The 15,559-nt window shown below is 39.8% G+C and overlaps 1 protein-coding gene across 1 annotated transcript in view; it reads right to left on the reverse strand.

The window, feature by feature from the left end:
- The window catches only part of LOC126214886 (DNA (cytosine-5)-methyltransferase 1-like), a 116,989-nt gene that overhangs the window by 53,292 nt on the left and 48,138 nt on the right, over positions 1–15,559 (reverse strand). Inside the window, exons 8-9 of the mRNA XM_049941531.1 lie at positions 2,400–2,493; positions 2,155–2,306 (exon numbers count right to left, since the gene is read on the reverse strand). Coding sequence (XP_049797488.1) covers positions 2,155–2,306; positions 2,400–2,493 — 246 coding nt within the window. The remainder of the gene's footprint in view (positions 1–2,154; positions 2,307–2,399; positions 2,494–15,559) is intronic.

The following is a 15,559-nucleotide window of genomic DNA, read 5'->3' on the forward strand; positions in this document are numbered from 1 at the left end:
GAAAGCAGATGGCAGTTATAAGAGTCGAGGGGCACGAAAGGGAAGCAGTGGTTGGGAAGGGAGTGAGACAGGGTTGTAGCCTCTCCCCGATGCTATTCAATCTGTATATTGAGCAAGCAGTAAAGGAAACAAAAGAAAAGTTCGGAGTAGGTATTAAAATTCTTGGAGAAGAAATAAAAACTTTGAGGTTCACCAATGACATTGTAATTCTGACAGAGACAGCAAAGTACTTGCAAGAACAGTTGACCGGAATGGACAGTGTCTTGAAAGTAGGATACAAGATGAACACCAACAAATGGGAGGATATAAGATGAACATCAACAAAAGCAAAACGAGGACAATGGAATGTAGTCGAATTATGTTGGGTGATGCTGAGGGAATTAGATTAGGAAATAAGACACTTAAAGTAGTAAAGGAGTTTTGCTATTTGGGGAGCAAAATAACTGATGATGGTCAAAGTAGAGAGGATATAAAATGTATACTGGCAATGGCAAGGAAAGCGTTTCTGAAGAAGAGAAATTTGTTAACATCGAGTATAGATTTAAGTGTCGGGAAGTCGTTTCTGAAAGTATTTCTATGGAGTGTAGGCATGTATGGAAGTGAAACATGGACGATAAATAGTGTGGACAAGAAGAGAATAGAAGCTTTTGAAATGTGGTGCTACAGAAGAATGCTGAAGATTAGATGGGTAGATCACATAACTTATGAGGAGGTATTGAATAGAATTGGGGAGAAGAGGAGTTTGTGGCACAACTTGACTAGAAGAAGGGATTGGTTGGTAGGACATGTTCTGAGGCATCAAGGGATCACCAATTTAGTACTGGAGGGCAGTGTGGAGGGTAAAAATCGTAGAGGGAGACCAAGAGATAAATACACTAAGCAGATTCAGAAGGATGTAGGCTGCAGTAGGTACTGGGAGATGAAGAAGCTTGCACAGGATAGAGTAGCATGGAGAGCTGCATCAAACCAGTCTCAGGACTGAAGACCACAACAACAACATGAACTTCATTGCCATCACACTTCACACTTTCATGTTTATCACTAACACCTCGTTCTGCAGTAATTTCATTTGACTATCACTCATAAATGTGCATGATTTTTGTAGTGATAACAGTTCATAATATTTGTAGATGTTAGTTTTTTTCATATTCATATTTGGAACAGTTTGGCTATCATGTGAAAGTATACATGATTTTTTGATGGATCACATGTGTAGGTTTTTCACATCACTCATTAGGACTGTAATTGTTAGTTGAAGACTACTTGCATTATCATTTAGCTTTCTGGTTTGATCGCTACAACTCATGCACGTGCTACTTTTACTGGTATAATTTTCACTTTTTCATGTGAACACTAAGTATGTCTATACAAGCAGCCAACAAGGTGTCTTCTCATACTGTGGTAAATTTATGCAGTTTTAAACTGATGATATGTAACTGTGTAATTAGTTAGTTAGTTTCATGTTCCAGGAATCATCTGTATGATAAAACATAATGATGTGGAATGAGCCAGTTTAGACTGACATTACACATTCAATTGTAAATATGGCTACATGCTGACCATTTAAAAGTTATTTTTAATTTTTTTAATATATAATAATGTTAGTTAGTAATTCCTACGAACAATCTTTTACACATTATAATAATAGAAATTCTTCTACAGAATAGAAGGAGATATCAAATTTTACTCTGCTGCCTGTCAGACATTTTATATTACTGAGTAAGTGATCAAACATTTTGGTTCCAAAATTGTGCACCCCTTTTTGGCTAAACACAACCACACTGTGGAGTAACGTATATCATTTTTTTTCTTCTAGTATTGTAATTATGTACATCATTGTGGCTTTTAACAAACTTTATGAGGGAATAAATGTTTGGCAAAGCAGTGGTTAAAACAGATGTCTGCAAGGTGGTCATGGGTGAGTGCCACATATTATTCTTACAGCATGTTCTTGAACTATGGGCTTATTTTCTTAAAGATGAACTACCCCAGAACGTTATTCCAGATGACGTTATTGAATGAAAATATGCAAAATGTGTCAACTTACTGATTTGTCTCTCCAAAAGATGTACTATGATTAAACGAGTATATAGCTCTAAAGCTCCAGTCTAATTATTTAAGTAGGGTACCTACACTGTTGAAATGTTTACTCACATTCATTACAAGCTGGAGCAACAAATTGCAGTCATCCATTAAAACAGTGCAGTGTGGATGATTACGGCTGAAGGCTTCTGCAGCAGCCATATCTTTTTCTATTGCCCAGCATATTTCAGCAACACCTGACTGCTGAAGACCATATGAAAGACCTAGTAGGAGAGAGAAGGAAAGGAGTTCACAATAAATTTAAGGGGTCATGAATGACATACTTTAGCTGCTAATGACATACAAATATATGTTACCTCCACAACCAGCAAAAATATCCAATGTTCTCAACTTCCTGTTAACATCTGGCCAGTATTTCACCTCACTTACATCCATCCTACCCTGGCTGTCCTGCAAAACAAGAAATGGAAACAGATCTTATTAATATTGTCACCATCAAGACTTGATGCTTGCCGCAATGTTAATACACAATATTAGCCCTTTCATGGCTACAGGCATTTGTAGAAATCCCAGGTGGCTATCAGCAAACATGTATACAGAATAAGTAGAATGTCCAGAGAGCTATGGGCATTCATATACAGGGTGGTCCATTCATAGTAACCGGGCCAAATATCTCATGGAGTAAGCATCAAATGAAAAAACTACAAAGAACAAATCTCATCTATCTTGAAGGGGGAAACCAGATGGCGCTATGCTTCGCCCGCTAGATGGCGCTACCATAGGTCAAATGGATATCAACTGCATTTTTAAAAATAGGAACCCCCCTTTTTATATTACATATTGTGTAATACGTAAAGAAATATGAATGTTTTAGTTGGACCACTTTTTTCGCTTTGTGATAGATAGCACTGTAATGTTTGTGACTATTACAGTGCCATCTATCATAAAGCGAAAAAAAGTGGTCCAACTAAAACATTCATATTTCTTTACGTACTACACAAACATGTAATAAAAAATGGGGGTTCCTATTTTAAAAAAATGCAGTTGATATCCATTTGACCTACGGCAACACCATCTAGCGGGCCAACCATAACGCCATCTGATTGCCCCCTTCAAGCTAGACAAGTTTCGTTCTTTGCAGTTTTTTCGTTTGACACAATATTTCGTAAGACATTTGGCCCGGTCACGATCAATGGACCACCTTGTATACCAGGCAGGTAGGAACACCTGACACCTAAGAGCACTCATGTACTCCTCGGTATGGGAGCAGGTAAACTTTCACAATAGAATAGTGCCTCGCTATTGTCTACATTTCATCATTCTGGATGCCAATGCTATCACTATCTGCTCTTCTTATTAACATTGGAAAACACTACAGTTTTCACCTACTGCTGATTCCTTTCTCCTTATGAGCCAATCTAATAAATATAATTTGGTTTTCTAATTTCCACAAGACAAAGGCACAAATATATATAATCAGGAGGACATGAATTATCCTAATGAACTGACATATTAGATGTTATTCTTGAAGCTTTACTGGTGTACTGAATATTCTGAGGTTTTAGCATTGCAGTGACTTCTTACCACAATATTTAGTCTGGGAACTGACCAGCCATCTTCAGGTGAGTGCCTGCCACTGGAGATTGCTAGCTCACAGTGTCAGCTTTATAACAAAAAATGTCATGGAGACACATGCACATTACTGGCTGTCACAGGCGCATCCTTTACTGAAATCAGCACCCTCTCCCAATACTAATACTATTCCATCTGTGGTGCGCAGGCACATTACAACTGTATGTCCACCCCATATCACAATGCGCACTTGTGGTGCTAGAAACAAACATCAGATGTCACCAGATCTGTCATAATGAATAAAATGTTTTCTCCCAGAAGAAATTAAAGAGATCCCGGTGAGATCGTTTAGGAATTCAGTAATTAAATAATCTGTGGAAATATCTCTAACACACGATCTCACAAATCGTGATGGCGGCTTTCGTCTGGACAAGGTTTGGATCCTGTGATCTCTTTAATTTCTTCTGAGAGAAAACACTTCTTCATAATGACCCATCTGGTGCTATATAATGCTTTTTTTTTTCCCCACCATGAGCACACATTCTGACAGAGGGTAGATGTGTAGTTTCACCTTTACGCATGTGCCTATACACCACATATGGAACAGTATTTGCAGAGGGTGCAGATTTTGACCGAGGATGCTCCTATGATAGCCACCAATACACACACGTGTCTGCACTAAGTTTCGCTATAAAGCCGACACCGTGAATGAGCAGTCTCCAGTGGCAGACACTCATCTGAAGATGGCTGGACAGTTGCCAGCTGAAATATTGTGGCAATAAGTCAACATGATTTGGTGGCTCAGATGTTACAAAAGGAGAACAGTGCAGCAAAATAATAAAATTTCGCAGCAACTCCCGCAGCCACACAAAACTGCAAATGGTATGCACTGCCAAACAAATGAAGCTTCATTTCCTAATCTACAAAGTACACATGATACAAACATACATAATCTGAAAGGGCATGAATTATCCTATAGAACTAATGTATCAGATATTGAAAAAAGCAAACAGTGCAAGAAAAATATGTACAGTTTCTCAATAACACTTGATGCCACACAGAACAGAACATGGTCTGAGTTTTGGGTGTCTTTGCTAGGTACTGCTCACTTTGAAGATATGTATCTTGAAATGTATTTGTCTGATGTCAAAGAAATTTTAATCGGTTATAGGCACATATGTTGGTTGTGTAACTCTCTAGTTACAGGATTTTTCAGGTCCCAAATAAAAAAGTTCTTATAACCTTTCTAAAACAACTTTCTCTCAGCCCAGCATAAACTTATAATAGAAAGCTTGGATTAGTGTTGAAGCTTTCTTTCGTCGTTATCTGAAACTGCAACCACTGTGACCATACTGTGTGATACTGATTTTGTAAAGAGTATTGTTGCTGAGTGGTTCCATGCATTCTCGAAAGTGCTACTAGTCCACAGTGCCCATAGAGTACAGTGCTCCTGAGGTTGTGTCGGCTGGCAGCCCACCAGTCGCATAATATGTTCGCCCCCATCAGCCAGCTGGGCAAGCAGGACACTCAACCTCAACAGCTGCAAAAGGGTTAATATAGCTGAGATTGGCGCTCAACTTGTCAACTAATGTGTGTGTTTCTCACAGTGTGTTGATAAACTGTAGTACCACTACATTACAGTGTGTATGCACACTATGTCTGAACTCTTGCAGCAATCGGGTAAAGCTGTGAGCAATAAGAATAATGGACAGGCAATGCTACAAGCTGAGAATTTGGGTCAAGTAGCACATGCAGATAACAAAAGCAGTTAACGTGACCACTCACATAAAGTACACTCACATTTTTTACGCTCAAATGTTATGATTTTTTTGGAGAATGAAAATCTCCTCTATAAAAATCAACATGGATTCCACAAAGAGAAATCTTGCAAAACTCATCTCGCTCTGTTCCTCCACGACATGTGCGGTGCTCTCGTTAACACTGCTCAGGTTGATGCTGCATTTCTCGACTCATTTGACACTGTCCCACACTATATTTAGTGAAAAAAATACAAGCTTACTAAGTATCAGACCAGGTTTGTGACTGGATTCAAGACTTCCTCGCAGGTAGAACTCAACATGTCACCCTTAATGGAACAAAACCTACAGATGTAAAGGTCATTTCTGGACTACCCTAAGGAGCTGTTATAGGACCATTACTGTTCATAATGTACATAAATCAACTAGTAAAAAGTGTTGGAAGCTATTTAAGACTGTTTGTAGCTGATTCAGTTGTCTATAAGAAAGCAGCAATGCCAGAAGACTGATGAATGGTGCAGGCTCTGGCAGCTGATCCTAAACATAAATAAATGCAACGTATTGTGAATGCATACGAAAAGAAATCCACTACTCTATGACTGCACTATTTTTCTGGAAACAGTATCTACTGTGAAACATCTAGGAGTAACTACCCAAAATGATCTTAAGTGGAATGAGGGTTGCCTAGAAGTAATGAACTGCATTTTTTTTTCTCAGCCAAAAACAATGCCACAAATGCAAAGTAATTTTTTCATAATGTGGGTCTACAGTCATAATATATTTGTTTAAAGTCACTACCACCATCAATCATGATTTCGGCTTCAAAGTGCCATTATCAAGTGTTATAAATTGCCTAAGATGGCATACTGTCATATTAATAGTGTATTTTAATATGACAGTGTAAGTGTAAACGTAACACTGTAAATAAACAACAGTCTAATGGCAGTACTGACTTTAATGAAGCAAATGCAAAGCATTATGTATGTATTATTTGAAGTCTCCTGAGTGAGTGTGCCAAGCTTCCATCACTTCTGACAGATAGCGTAGCTGCAGGACAGTTTCAAAATGATGTTCATATGTGATGTACATTACAAGCAATGTGCCATCATCGAATTTGTCACTGCAGAGAAAAAAACTGTCGGGAATATTCACAAATGCTTGTGCAAAGTCTATGGAGCATCTATTGTTGACAGAAGTACAGTTAGTCACCGGGCACAGAGGGTGAGGTTAGAGTGGCACATAATGTCATGGGATCATTTATTTGGGATGAGAGCATTGCAGAGAGTCTCAACAAATTCCAATGGAAGACACTACAAGAGACGCACTGTGCATCAAGGAAAGGTTCCTGTTTGGAATCTAAGGAGAGCACTTCCTGGAAAGAGGCAGACAATGTACTACTTCTGTGGTATCATCCAGAGATCGCGATTGCACACCAAAGTTGGCAATGTGTATCTATAGTCGGTTGGTCGATTTGGGGGAGAGGACCAAACTGTAAGGTCATCGGTAACATGATCTAGAGTGGCAGAAATTGACAGAGGAACAACACAAACAGCACAGTCCAGTCAAAGGGTAAAGGATAACGTGCAAACAAAGAGTGAAAAGGGACATCAGGGCAGCAGGAAGAGGAAAGAACAGGACGGGGGTTGGTAAAAACAAGGAGACCAAGAGGCAAGGACAGACCAGCTAAATACAGATCACTGTGAGTGGAGCACCACAATTACAAAGGGGAGCAGGTCATTGCAGAGTGAAAAACTGTAGGTCAATCTAGTATGCCCAATACAAAGACAGAGTACAGTAGATTCCCACCAGGAGAGGCAGAAGGAAGAACATCACATGGTGGGAGTCTCCTCGATGGCGTGAAGTTTATTAGACAGGGGGTAGCCTTCAAAGCATCTGCCCATGATTGAGAAAAAAGGTATTTGATGTAAAGCCACAAAATGTGAATCAAAACCATAGACATTGACGAGGGCTCACTGCAACCCAAAATGACACGTGAGAGGCATTCCTGAAGACGATGCCTCCCCTCTCAGCATAACAGCACCCTCACACTGAGGTTAATACAGTGCCGAGAATTTGAGAGCTCTGCCCCAGTTCGAGATAGTGGCATCAAGTCGAACAGTGACAATCATTAAAGTTTCTGATGAAATGTACTTTGTAAATGTTGAATTTTGTATTTCAAGAGAACAATTTGTTAATCTGTGCATCAAGTGATGCTCTGTTAGTCCCTGACATTCGTAAATTATCCACTACTCCTATGGCAAAGAAGTTTGTCAAAGTTGAGTAAATCTTTTATTCATTTATGTAATAAAGTGAACTAATATTTCATGTGTTCTATTTTGGTGAGCCTTCTCCTAGATCAATCAAAGAACCCACAATTATGGTCAGATGAAAGTAGTATCACCTCATCACAAGAAATGCTGATGACGATCAGAGTTTAACTGGCTCATAATTTACACCAACTGCCTGCCTGTTGCATGTGTCGTTTTTCTAAATTTTGCTGCTCTGCTTCTAGTCACTTGTATTGTGTGTCCTATAACATTTTATTTCGCCATGTCTGAACCACCATGGGAAATGTCTCTAACCAATTTTCATTGTTTCACATGCAGCAGATACAACACTTGCTGCTTGCTGTCAGCCAACTGATATCCTTACTACACAAATGAGTAGCATTGCCATCAGTTGCTGCTCCAAAATTTAACCTGTACCACAGTCAGGGTGAAGAATGACCAGACTACAGGAAGCAATTTTAAGCCAATTTCCTGCCTAAAAAATAACAGATACGGAGTGCAATGCTTACTTTTTGTACACCGTTGGTCCTGAAGTGTAATGCCTTGCATTAAACTCTGTGGAGAAACTGTCAACAGCTCCTGGAACAGTGTTAGTACAAAAAGTCCCTTCTACAAACTGTTTAGATGATACTGTCACCACAGTTCATATGTCTCTTGATCATTTAGCAAATTTAGACTGTTGTTTAAAGTTCTTCCAGGAAGGATTGAACTATTTAGGTTATGTAACAAATGCACAGTGTAAACGCACAGCTACATCATACTCAGCTGCCATAAGAGATGTTCCTGCATCCCATGATACTAAGGAGCTATAATCACTCATGGAGAAGTTCACCTATTACATAAAATGTATTCCTAATGCTGCACAAATTCCTGTTCTACTTAACTGGCTGCTCCAGAGTAATGCTCCTTTTGTATACTCCAAGGAATTCCAGGATGCATTTCAGCAATTGAAAGAGGCACATTGTTAAGTTGTAGGTGTTTGATTCACTTTGTCCCAGCTAATCCTGTCATGTTACCTGTGGATGCATCTTCTTATGGGATTGGTTCTTCTGAGAGACTTATTGCTTTTGCCTTAAAAACTCTTCACAAAGTGTAGTTTAACTACAGTCAGCCTAAAAAAAGAGGCTCTCATCATTTTTTATGGTGTTATGAAATTCCACCAGTATTTGTATGGTCGGAAGTCCTATTTTCTGACACATCATCAGACTTTTACAGCCTCGTTCCATCCTGTCAAGCTCATCCCACCTTGGACAGCACAAAAATTGTAACATTGGGCTCTGTTAATTGTTTAATTGTCAATATAAGTCGTTTTACAGGCCCACTGCCCAAAATTCGAATGTTGACAAGTGATTTCGGTTAGCAATCAGTACTGACACAGTGTTAGATTCATCAGAGGAATCATACTTTCAAAGCTGTTTGCAGGATATTGAATGTCTCCAAAATTTTCCCCTTGATGTTCAGTGTGTAGTCACTGCAACTGCTTCTGTCTCAGCTCCTCAGGTTGTTTTGCAATACATGTGCCATGGGTGGTGATGCAGATTGAAAAGAATCCTCCACCCAGTGGCACAATTCTGTTTCTCAAATCATCACACACTTTTTGCACAGACAAGTGTTCTGCTCTTGCATACAGAGAATGATGATGTGCATGTAGTGATTCCCCAATCCCTACGCCGGCCGAAGTGGCCGTTCTAGGCGCTGCAGTCTGGAACCACGAGACCACTACAGTCGCAGGTTCGAATCCTGCCTCGGACATGGATGTGTGTGCTGTCCTTAGGTTAGTTAGGTTTAACTAGTTCTAAGTTCTAGGGAACTAATGACCTCAGAAGTTGAGTCCCATAGTGCTCAGAGCCATTTTGAACCAATCCCTACAGTGGGAAGTTCTGCCTTTCTTGCGACAAGGTCATGGGACCACAGTTTGCACAAAGCAACTCACCTGCCATAATCGTACTTGGCAGGGCATGGATGCTCAGATTGAGCAAATGACCACTTGCCATAAAGTTTGTGCAAAAAATCAGCCAGCTCTGCCACAACATCCATCCAGACTGTGACAGCACAATCACATTGATTTCATCCTCGGACTGAGGTCATTATAATGTCGAGCTAGTGAGACCTCCACCCCAGTCTGAGACCTCAGTCACAGCAGTCAACATCATTGAATAGGACAGTGATCAAATGTACTTGATATGTGTTGTGTTTTGTACTGCAAGAGAACAGTTTGTTAATCTGTGCATCAAGTGATGCTTTGTTAGCCCATGACATTCATAAATTATCTAGTACTCCTGTGGCTAAGAAGTATGTCAAAGTTAAGTAAATCTTTTATTCATTTATATAATAAAATTAACTAATATTTCATGTGTTCTAGGTTGATGTGCATTCTCCCAGAGCAATCAAAGAACCCACAGTAGTAGTTTCACCTGATCGTAAAAATTTCCTCCCAAATACATCTCACAAACTGACCACAATGAGAAAATTCAAGAAATTAAAGCCAATACAGAGGCTTACTGATGATCATTCTCCACAGACACAATTGGCAATCGAAACAGGGAACAGGGGAACAGTCAGTGGTACGAGAAGTGCCATCCGTTACACACTGAGAGATGCTTTGTGGAGTACTGATGTAAATGTAGAATGCAGAACAATGATTTACTGCTGAACACAGTGTGGCACCAGTCATTGGCAGTCCACACTTCCCAGTCACGGCACCATTCCAAATGTAGCCATTCATGTTGTGGTGTTAATGGCAGCTTACACATGGGGTGGTAATTCCCCAGTCCAGCTGCTTGTAGTCTCCAACCAGTGGAGTGGGACACCATGGACTGTTGCACAGAGCCAATGGAATGCACAGGTGTGAAAGGGTTACAACATGCTCAGTGCACGATACATCAAACCTTTCTAACAGAGATCGTATGTGATCAACCGAAATCTTGATGGTGGCGTGCACTTGTGTCCCTGTGCAGTCCGACATTGGGCTACTGACACACCTCAAGACCTGTAAATCTGAATACTGCACAATTCAAACAGCCAGCTGAACGGAGACCCACAATGAGGCCTCTTTCAAACTCGGTCAGGTGCTGATAATGCTGTCTCACATGAGTACATGGCATCTTCATACCCTTCACAGTGATCAGTCAAAAACAGGTGACATTGCTTACACTCCTTATATATATTACCAGGATTGATAACAACACTAAACATAAACAACACTACTGTACTCTGGAGGACATTCTCGCTATTGTAGAAAACTGCAGCTTTAATCATATATGTATCAGCCAACAGTGTGTACATGTACAAAGTCAGACCGAAATCCAACCACGTCATCTGGGTGCTCCTCTTTTTAACAGATAGTGTAAATAGTTTTTTACAAAAAACTGAGGCATCAGAGTTAAAGCAGCCAGTGGCTTACTCAAACACATTACACTGTGAATAAACATTGCCACAGTGGTAGTGTGGGAGCAATGCTGTCAAGCAATGCTTTTTAACAGTTGTGCTATGTAGAGCACTGTCACATGAATGTGCAGTTTCTGGAAATGCTCCACTTTTAACAGTCTACATCTGTATTCTGCAAACCACTGTGACATGCATGGGAGAGGATATGTCCCATTGTACCGGTTATTAGGGTTTCTTTCTGTTCCATTCCCATGTGGAGTGCTGGAAGAATGTTGTTTGAATGCCTCTGTGCATGCTGTAATTATTCTAATCTTATCCTCACAATCCGTATGTGAGTGACATGTAGGGGATTGTAGTATATTCCTAGAGTCATCATTTAAAGCTGGTCCTCGAAACTTTGTTTACGAACTTTCTCGGGATTGTTTACATCTATCTTTAAGAGTCTTCTAGTTCAGTTTCTTCAGTACCTCTGTGACACTATGCCATGGATTAAGCAATCCTGTGAACATTACTGCTGCCTTCTCTGTGTACATTCAAATATCCCCTGTTAGTCCTGTCTGGTATGGGACCCATACACTTGAGCAGTATTCTAGGATGGCTGGCACAAGTGATTTGTAAGCAACCTCCTTTGTAGACTGGTTGCATTTCCCCAGTATTCTACCAATAAACCAAAGTCTACTACCTACTTCACTCACAACTGACCCTATGTAGTCATTCCATTTTCTATCCCAACAGTGTTACACCCAGCTATTTCTATGAGTTGGCCAATTCTAATAGTGACTCACTGATATAGTAGTCAAAAGATACCATATTTTTTTTTATTTTGTGAAGTACACAGTTTTACACATCTGAAGATTCAAAGCAAGATGCCAATCTTTGCACTACTTTGAAATCTCATCAAGATCTGACTGAATATATATGCAGCTTCTTTCGGATAGTACTTCCATTATAGATAACCTCATGATCTCTAAAAAGCCTGATATTACTATTAATATTGTCTCAAGGTCATTATATACAACATGAACAGCAAGGGTCACAACACATTTCCATGGGGCGCACTCAAAGATATTTCTACATCTGACAATGACTCTCCATCCAAGATAACATGTTGCACCTGTACCACAAAGTCCTCAGTCCAGTAACAAATTTCATTTGATACCCCATATGAATGTACTTTTGACAATAAGCATAGGTGTGGTACTAAATCATATGCTTTTCAGAAATCAAGAAATACTGCATCTAAATCACTGCTTTCAGTATGACATGAGAGAAAAGTGAGAGCTGGGTTTCACGTTATTGATATTTTCGGAATCCATGGTGGCTGACATTAAAGAGGTTATTCTGTTCAAGATACCTTGTTATGTTTGAATTCAGAATATGTTCTAAGATTCTACAGCCAAAACATGTCAAGTATATTGTATGATAGTTTTGTGTATCACTTCTACTAACCTTCTTGCTGAGGGATGTGACATGTGCTCTTTCCCAACCCCTGGCCATGATTTTTTGTCTGAGGGACCTACAATAGGTTACATTTAGAAGAGGGCCTAACTCAGCTCCAAATTCAGTATAGAATCTGAAGGGATTCCATTGGGCCCTGGAACTTTGTTTAATTTTAACAACACCTCTGACACTAATACTTATTTCATTCATCTTTTCAGTGGTGTTAGAATTAAATTGGTAGCATTTCTCCTGGGTTTTCCTTCAAAAAGGAACATTTGAAAATGGAGTTAAGCATTTGAGGTTTTGCTTTGCTGCCCTCAATTTCAGTTCCTGTCCCATTCACTAGGGACTGGACACTTACTTTGGAGTCACTAATAGCCTTTACAAAGGACCAGAATTTCTTTGATTTTATGAAATGTCATTTGACAACGTTCTGCCACGGTAGTCATTCAAGGCATCACACATTACTCTCTTGATAGCCAAATCTGTCTCATTCAGCATCTCTCTATCTTTAGCCCTATGCTAATTATGACATACTCTCTGTTTCTTTAGAAGTTTCTTTACAGTGAATGTATACCACAGAGATTCCCTCCCATTATCAACTGTTCTACTGGGTCCTTATCTGTCCAGTGTTTAGTCAACTATTCTTTTAAACTCGAGCCAGAGTTCCTCTGCATGCTCCAGCCCTGTGCTGAAAGTTTCCAGTTCCTCACTGAGGTATGACACTATCGAGTTTTTATCTCATTTTTGAACATATATATCTTTCTGGTTGTTTTGGTTGTCCTTTGTATTTTGGTAATCATGGCTGCCAAAACTGTGTTATGGTCACTGATACCAGTTATGATGTGGGCATCCTCAAAGAGGTCAGGTCTCTTTGTTGCCAGTAGATCCAATATATTTCCATCATGAGCATTGTTTCTAACTATCTGTTCTAGATAGTTTTCAGAGAAGGCAAGTAGTAATATTTCGCAAGATGTCTTATCATGCCCACCACTAACTAAACTTTAATTTTCCCAATTAACTGTTGGATGACTAAAGTTTCAACCGATAATTACAGTATCAATGGGAAACTTATGTACAAGTGAACTGAGGTTGTTTCTAAAGTTTTCATTTACATCAGGAGAGGAGTCTGGAGGGCAGTAGAAGAATCCCATTATCATTTTATCCCTCCCCCGACACTGATGACTCTTGCCAAATCAGTCTCAAATGCAGCTTCAATTTCTATCTCAATGGATTTGAGTTACTTGTCTACTGTAACAAATACGCTCACCACCATTTCCCATTTGCCTATCCTTTCAATATACACTTAAATTTTCTTCAAATATTTCACTGCTGTCAATTTCCGGTTTCAACCAGCTTTCGTATCTCATATTATGTGAGCTTCATTGCTCTTCATGAGCACTACAAACTCTGGCACTCTGATGCAAATGTGTCTGCAGCTTATCATTGGGATTGTAGTATTGGAAGGCATTTCTTTGACCTTACACTGATACTTCTGGGTTTCCTACAGTTACTGCTATCTGGATTCAATGAATCTAAAAAATCCTTGTGTGCACCCCACACACAGTCAGCTACCTGCGTAGCAGTCTCTGATGTGTAGTGCACACCTGACCCATTTAGGGGAACCCTATAGTTCTCAACCCTATGGCACAAGTCCAGGAAGTCACAGCATAGCTTATCACAGAACCTTCAAAGTCTCTGGTTTGGTCCTTCCATTCGACTCAGAACCAAAGGATCACAATCAGTTCTGGGGACAATGCTGCAAACTGTGAACTTTGTTGAAACTCCATGCACAAAGCTGGTCTTCTCAACATTCTCTGCCAGTCACTGTAATGACCCAAGAATGACTTCAGAGTCCAGATGACAGGCATCATTTGTTCCAATGTGCACCACAATCTGCAATTGGTTGCACCCTGTTCCCTCAATGTCTGCTGGAATAGCCTCTTCAAGATGTTGAATGTGGCCCACAGGCAAACACACTCAGCATTCCAGGTGTCCTTTCCTCTCTCTTTCTGCCATTTGCTTAAGCATACCACCATTAACCAAACGTTTGAACTGCCGGTGATTAAGAGACCTGTACCCTTTTGAGTTTGCCTCTTCTTGACACTGGACAAAACAGGTGTCCCCAAAACAGGTAAAATGAGTCCCATTGCCTCAGTTTCACTTTCAGTGAAAGATAGAACCTCATACTTGTAGGTTAGGGGGATCAGTGCAACACCCTGAGTTCTCCCTGGTCCCCATCCACCCTATACAGGATGCCTAGATCTACCATGGACATGCCACTCACAGTCATGTGAACAAGTAATCACAGATCCTGTACTTTCTGCAGATGAGACAGGATCCACAAGAGAGAATAGTACTTGAGGTACCTCTGGTACGGGTATCACAGGTACACAAGTCTCTGGAGCTCTTCCAACACACCAAATCATAGCAGCTGTCAATTGTTTGACAGTAATCAGGGTGATTTCCTGCTGCTTACAAACTTCAACCTACTCACGCCGTGTTTGAGAACAGCATTCCAAGTGCAGCTGCATTTTGGCTGGTGCAATTTATTACAAGGCAGTGAACAAATAACTTTAAATTAAGCCTGTTGATATAAAACTTTGAACACAGCTGCTAAGGTTCAGTGACCATGTCAGAATTATATTAGAACAAATAAGCCCTCGGTCACAATTATTAAGTCAAAACTGACCAGGTTTCGATGCTACTATAAGCATCGTCTTCAGAACCCTTGTTGCAACCCTTGTTCACTAAAGTACGAGCAGCCTTTAGCGGCTCATCATCTTACTTACAACTATTCATGACGTCACTTTTCCGGCTTAAATCTTTTTTAATATGTAACTTGTAAGTATTGCATCTTTTTCCAGTCAGTACAAACTTTATTTTTTTAAGGTATTATATACCTAATATGTTTTAGAACAGTTAGCCTAATTCTGAAGATGACACTCATAGTAGCGTCAAAACCTGGTCAATTTTGACTTAATATTTGTGACGGAGGGCTTATTTGTTCTAATATAATCCTGTTGACTATCTTTTAATCTGTGTTGAGCTAAAAAGTTGCTAATTCCCTAT

Source organism: Schistocerca nitens, chromosome 12 (genome assembly GCF_023898315.1).
Source record: "Schistocerca nitens isolate TAMUIC-IGC-003100 chromosome 12, iqSchNite1.1, whole genome shotgun sequence".
Taxonomy (NCBI): Eukaryota; Metazoa; Arthropoda; class Insecta; order Orthoptera; family Acrididae; genus Schistocerca; species Schistocerca nitens.